At 34.8% G+C, this 7,196-nt stretch overlaps 1 protein-coding gene across 1 annotated transcript in view; it reads left to right on the top strand.

Annotated features, from left to right (window-relative positions):
• The first annotated feature begins 1,000 nt into the window (after nt 1–1,000).
• Nucleotides 1,001–7,196, top strand: part of LOC110449090 — a 31,065-nt gene continuing 24,869 nt past the window's right edge. Inside the window, exons 1-3 of the mRNA XM_021495701.1 lie at nt 1,001–1,087; nt 4,773–4,848; nt 5,715–5,806. Coding sequence (XP_021351376.1) covers nt 4,776–4,848; nt 5,715–5,806 — 165 coding nt within the window. The 5' untranslated portion in view covers nt 1,001–1,087; nt 4,773–4,775. The remainder of the gene's footprint in view (nt 1,088–4,772; nt 4,849–5,714; nt 5,807–7,196) is intronic.

Genomic DNA, 7,196 nt, shown 5'->3' with positions numbered 1-7,196 from the left:
TGATTCATATTAGTCTCTGTCTTTGTAGTATTTTTTTCTCTGTACAATTTGCATTAGTTCCATCTTGTTCGATGATAAAAACATTATTTAGCACCTAATAATTATTTTGAACTTAACTTTTGGTAAATTAATGTGAATATTCACACATGTATTAGATCACCTCAACAAAATTGATAAATATCCAAGAAACTTAAGTGTTCACTACTGCAGGGTGCCTTTTAGTTTGAATGCCATTTAACTAATACATATTTATCACCATTGATGCTATTATTAATTGTATAAATGATCATTATGAATAAAAATCACAAGGTTTGCTATTATATAATTGAATCATAGATTGTGATATTGCCTTAACTTCATTATTATGATATCATCTATTAATTTGGTAATAACACAGAATAAAGTGATAACAGAAAAAAGTGATATCTTTGGGATAATATGATCTATATATATACAGTAAAATTTTAAGGCAACTATTTCACTTTGGAATGACCCACAGTGGTCCATGTGGACAAAGGGAAGTAACTCGTTATATTTAGATAATATTATGAAACACCTATCTATTGCCATTAATTACTGTTTTGTTTGTCCATATTACTAGATAACGACACGTTCATAGTTAAAATTATCTGTCTGTGAAATCGTGGCTTTTTTAGACGTGAACAGTCCTTAGGTACACCGTTCACTTGCCTGGTCACTTCGACTTTTCTGTCACTTCGGACCGACTGAAAATAGACCTAACTGCTCTTGGCGAAACTCGCCCTGATTGGTTGATAAATGGGTTTTTGGAGCACCCCATTTTTACCCTATTATTGTCAATGAAATTATTGTTTGACTGTAAAACATACTTAAAATCTATAAACATATTGAAATCGATATATATACCGTGTTTAAGTCGCATATCATTATAAAATGTGTCCCCGCTGATGAAATTTGTCAAAACCTGCCTTTCGGGGCATCTCTAGACTTTTCCTCAGAGGATCCTAATAGTACTACTGACAGGTTCAACATAATTTTGTGTCTGGTGCTACCTCAACACAGGTTTACACATCGACGGAGAGCACCACAAAGATAACATTAATTGCAGGTATAATATCGAGCATGTGGACCTTCAATTCTGGTTGTTTTTATGCTACATTCAATCAGTTATCAATATTTCAAATTTGGGAAATTTCCGATGTCAGACCGAAACACAAGTGATTGGCATCACGTAGACAATTTTGGATCTGTTTTTACACAAGGCATCAGACTCTGCACAAAGTATTGATCTAGGTCACCTCCTGCTGTTTTGACATTTATGCTAATAATAAACTAATTGCAACAGAACAGTTTTATGAATGATAATAGCCTAACCAGAAATTCTTGATTTGTTGTCTGCATTCAGCGAATGGTTTCACTCGTGATCAATCGATTTCAGCTGATCAAAAAGTTCCGAATAGCATATTGTGGAATCGTTTAGGATTCTACCTGTTCACTTATTATTCATTGGGCATCCATGATAGCTTAGATAGAATGCCATAGTGACACTTACTTATATGTCTTATTTTATATTAAGTTAATAATCATGACTTTAATTAGGTGACAGTAGAAACGACCCAAACAAACACAATCAACTTATCAAGGCCAAGTTACAAAAGACTTGTCCAGTTGTCATTATACTCAAATGTTAAAAGTTGGAAAATTCAGCTTTATCCCTTGTGCTCCTTTTTTACCACTGTATATTTTGAGATTTGCTCTTGGATATTTGGCATCATCCCCGATATCCTGTGTTACACTCACTTACAGGATATACAGATATATATGCACTGCATGTATAAGCACAAAGTACTGATCATGACTCAAACCTTAGAATGTAAGACCAGGGCTATTTTATTCTAATTCAGTTGCAACAAAACTGATTAAACCATGGACTAAACAATGTTATGATTAAATATAGATCTGGTTTCAGAACTCAAATAGGTCGCACTGCCCTAAATTATAGTGACATAAATTTAGAAACACAACTTCAAAGTATGGTGGAATATTTACATTATCGTTTTATCATTTTTCTTTTCTGATACATTTGGCGCTAAACTAGATACTAAAGGATACCTGCAGAAGATGGTATAAAGAATCTCATATATTTTTGGGGTAAAACACTTTTATTTAGGTTAGGGAGGATTTTATCGCAAATGGATTTGGTTGATTATTGCCAGCATCCTGAAGTGGCCGAGGTGGTAATAGAGCGTATAAATCCATCAGGTCGAAATGAAGTCCTTGGCTAAAATCCCAATCTGGCAATTATTTTTTCCTTTAAAACCTTTCGCTTCTTGTATATCTTATCAGCTATAATTCAAATATATGGGCTACCATTTTGTTCCATTTAAGTGATGTTGCTATAATGAATCACCAATTCTTTGTAGTGAAATCACCAGATCATTTGTAACTGTTCCAGTTACAGGAGTGAAAAAGTAATGTCACCAATTCACTACAATGATAGTGTAAGATGAAAGAAAATACTGTGCTTCCACCTGAGATATAACCCGCGATTCTTAGGTTCCTAGTCGGACGCTCTACCACTTAGCTAAAGGGAAATTCCTCTATCTGGAAGCTAGAAGCTAAGGTGGCCTTATCCTATGTACTACCTGTATTAGAATCTGCCACAATAACACTTAAGTGAGTAGGTGATGTTAAATTACTAAATGAATAAAGAATGCTATAAATGTCACTCTGGTAAAATACATTTACTAGTTGCTTCCTAGATACTTGGCTAGGGAGAATTTCTCCTCAACTCTGACACTTAGGTAGAGCATAATCAAGTAAACCAGAGGTTTGAATTCCCCACGTTGGAACGACTTTACAATGGCGTCCCACGTTGGGCGCTATTGTAAAGTCGTTCACTCCTCAGTAACAACGAGCACAAGATTTAGGTTCATTTGTTTATTACCAGTAGATAAACCTAAAATGCAATATATTAGTATTAAAATATATGAGTCGAACTAAGTACGAAACTAACGTTTACAATAAATGTGAAACGGTGTCTATCTACACTATTTAGTTCTACTTTTGCTTTATAAGCTTCAACGTTATTTTACAGATATAGTATCATATTATCTTATATTCTATTGCACTGTGCTATAATGTACATTTACATATTACTATTACAATGATAAGCTTACCAGAGGCCTGGAAAGGTCTGTCCTGCTCCGACGGCAGCACAGTGCAGAGTGAGGTGGGAAGGTTACGGGTGCGTGTGTATACGACACCCAGGGTGGCGTGAGTATTGGAAATACTCGTGCAATCGCATTCGCTCGACCTTACATGTATTCGTTATAAAACGGGTACGATAGACAACACATACAAGTAACCATGCTGACCTAGTGCATCGAGTACACCCTGTTACATATTCAATAGCCAAAGTTACCTCTGGCAGGCCCCTGACACCAGACTTTAGACATTTTGACAGATAGATGTCTGGTCTGTCAAAATGTCTAAAGTCTAGTGTCAGGGCCCGAGGAAACTTAGGCTATACTTTCTAAAGAATTGCAATGACTCTGACAAAACTTAGACAAGGGCTGGTTGTTTTGGAAGGTGGAATTGAAATAATACTTGCCCATGTCAGAGGCGAAATAGACTGGTTCAAAATTATGTCCATACACCTAGGCACATATCATGGAATAATTCTTTATGATTTTATTTATTATAAGAAAACACAAGCTCTATTTATTTTTTTGCTTCATTGTCAATATTTGTAAACAAAGTAAAAAAAAAATGATGCTTAGAATATAGTGGTACAATTCAATAAAACAAATTCATTGGTCCGTGGGGTAAGCAGACATAGATTTAAACTTGTATGGTGGTGGCCCCAAGCAATCTTATCAGGGGATTTTTAATCCGATATGGTTTGTCTTGGTATGGTATTGAAATTAATTTGATAAAATCTGACAGGAAAAAGAAGCCTGTCAAGCATAAGATTTTGCTCTTCTTCTTTGTTCCTTTTATGATTGGGTATAATAACATGATAACAAACCCTGGCATGTCTAATGTTAGTAACCCAATACATGTGTGTACCACATGTAAAACACAGTGGGGATGTAAGAGTGTGGTATATATATATTACAAGACCTGCAGCTATAGTGGTTCCTATAAACTGTCAACACATCAACAGTAGGTAACAGAGGTAATGAATGATAGCATTTGGTATAAGCTGGCATTGTGTCATCTTCAATACTCCTAAATAATCAGTTGAAAGAGCACATGATCACTACGATCAAACTAGAGCTAGAACTTAGTCTTTACATATAGAATATGACTGCTAATTTCAAAATATAAAGACAACAGGAAATGAAATTGACAAAGCTCACTTGGATCAAAATTAGTTGACATTGTGTCATCTTCAATAAGCCTAAGTGATCAATTGAAGGAGCACATGATCATTGCTATCAATTATCAACCTTAGGCTAAAACTTAGACTTTAGATCTACATTTGACAGCTAATTTCAAAATATATATACAGCAGGAAATTAATAAATCCCTCTTTGATAAACTAAAAGTTTAAAAGAGTAAGTGCTAGCTTTTTCCAAAGTTGCTAACACATGGGAATATGTAAGACAATACAAATGTATTGTCCAAACNATTTTTTTCCCCCCCCCCCCCCCCCCCCCCATTATTTTTTGCATCAGTTGAATTAGATATCATACATTCGCTGTCTGTGAATTCTCGTTTTGATGCTTACCTGGTACTTCTTATATTAAGGAAACCAAATAAGATCTCCGTTTTATGCTTTGTTTCAGATAATGCTTCTCACCTGCCACTGTCTGAATTTCAAGCTACGGACAAGTCAGGGCATTAATTTTACATGTAGATCAGGTAAGCTTTGTTCAATACTTAACTGATCAATTTTCGATTACAATCAATCATCAGCCCATCACTAATCTAAAGGATAATTTTTGTGTGTGAAGCGAATTCCTGATGAATTTCTCGCCGAAAAAACAAATATTTACTTATATTTTCATCACCATCTTAGCAAATGGCAGTGAGTTCCACAGTATGTGTGTGATTAATAAGTTGGCAAGGTATATCTTATTGTGTTTGAGTCATTACCATCAATCAGTACACCAGAAAAGGAAAACGATGACCATTTCTTAGGAGTAACCAAGTAGAAAATCTTGACTTGTGCCAAAATATTTTCAAAATCAGTTAAGACCAAAATCAGTTGGTCTTGCAACAATTACTTCTAAAATTTCAAAGGTATACAAAAATAAATTAAATTTGCAAACTCCCTTGCATTGTCGGAAATGTGAAAAAAAGACATATAAGATGAGTTATTGCTTTGACTTGACATCAAGCAATACAAAGTTTTACATATATCTGCTATCAGATCTCTTTATTTGGCATTGATAGGACAGTATATATATTTAATTCTAATTGAAGGAGACAAACGCTGATTTAATGTATTGAAATGTTGAGAAAAAGTCTTCAATTCTATTTGCCTAATTTGTCAGCCTCTTAATTTCAACTTTTAACATGAATTTGTGCATGTATTGATAGGTTTAGTGATTTATGTTAAAACTGTGACTCTATAGGAATTAAAACCTGTCATACTTCAATGTGTACAAGTAGTCAAAGCTTTAGAAATGAGTAAAAAGGGAGAGGCAAATAATTAGATTTTTATTTTGTTCATTGTTTTGTGTTATCAAATAATGAACACCTGTTATTTATGCTATCTTTTTCAGATATTGCAGGTCTACCTAATGAGTATGGCCAGTGTGACTTTTTTCAGAAAAAACTGGATGAAATTGAGATAACAGATGGCAGCTTGTCACAGGTCAGTCAGTTATTCCCCCAAACAAATACTTGAGGGTCAGTAGGTCTAGATCATTGTAACTATAACACCAAACAAATACTTCAGGGCCAGTAGATCTAGATCATTGTAACTATAACACCAAACAAATACTTCAGGTCCAGTAGATCTAAATCATTGTAACTATAACACCAAACAAATACTTCAGGGCCAGTAGATCTAAATCATTGTAACTATAACACCAAACAAATACTTGAGGGTCAGTAGTTCTAGATCATTGTAACTATAACACCAAACAAATACTTCAGGGCCAGTAGATCTAGATCATTGTAACTATATAACACCAAACAAATACTTCAGGGCCAGTAGATCTAGATCATTGTAACTATATAACACCAAACAAATACTTCAGGGCCAGTAGATCTAGATCATTGTAACTATATAACACCAAACAAATACTTCAGGGCCAGTAGATCTAGATCATTGTAACTATAACACCAAACAAATACTTGAGGGCCAGTAGATCTTGATCATTGTAACTATACCACCAAACAAATACTTGAGGGCCAGTAGATTTTGATCATTGTAACTATAACACCAAACAAATACTTCAGGGCCAGTAGATCTTGATCATTGTAACTTTAACACCAAACAAATACTTCAGGGCCAGTAGATCTAGATCATTGTAACTATAACACCAAACAAATACTTCAGGGCCAGTAGATCTTGATCATTGTAACTTTAACACCAAACAAATACTTCAGGGCCAGTAGATCTAGATCATTGTAACTATAACACCAAACAAATACTTCAGGGCCAGTAGATCTTGATCATTGTAACTTTAACACCAAACAAATACTTCAGGGCCAGTAGATCTAGATCATTGTAACTATAACACCAAACAAATACTTCAGGGCCAGTAGATCTTGATCATTGTAACTTTAACACCAAACAAATACTTCAGGGCCAGTAGATCTAGATCATTGTAACTATAACACCAAACAAATACTTCAGGGCCAGTAGATCTTGATCATTGTAACTTTAACACCAAACAAATACTTCAGGGCCAGTTGATCTAGATTATTGTACCTATAACACCAAACAAATACTTCAGGGCCAGTAGGTCTAGATCATTGTAACTTTAACACCAAACAAATACTTCAGGGCCAGTTGATCTAGATTATTGTACCTATAACACCAAACAAATACTTCAGGGCCAGTAGATCTAGATCATTGTAACTATAACACCAAACAAGTACTTCAGGGCCAGTAGGTCTAGATTATTGTACCTATAACCCCAAACAAATACTTCAGGGCCAGTAGATCTAGATCATTGTAACTATTTACTATCATCAGCTATGGTCATTTAAGAACGTGCTAGGTTTTGGTGGTGGAGGAAAGCCGGAGTTACCCG

The sequence above is a fragment of the Mizuhopecten yessoensis genome, unplaced genomic scaffold (genome assembly GCF_002113885.1).
Source record: "Mizuhopecten yessoensis strain PY_sf001 unplaced genomic scaffold, ASM211388v2 scaffold4483, whole genome shotgun sequence".
NCBI classification, from domain to species: Eukaryota; Metazoa; Mollusca; class Bivalvia; order Pectinida; family Pectinidae; genus Mizuhopecten; species Mizuhopecten yessoensis.
Note: the sequence above shows the minus strand (reverse complement) of the source record. Positions and strands in the feature narration are given on the sequence as shown.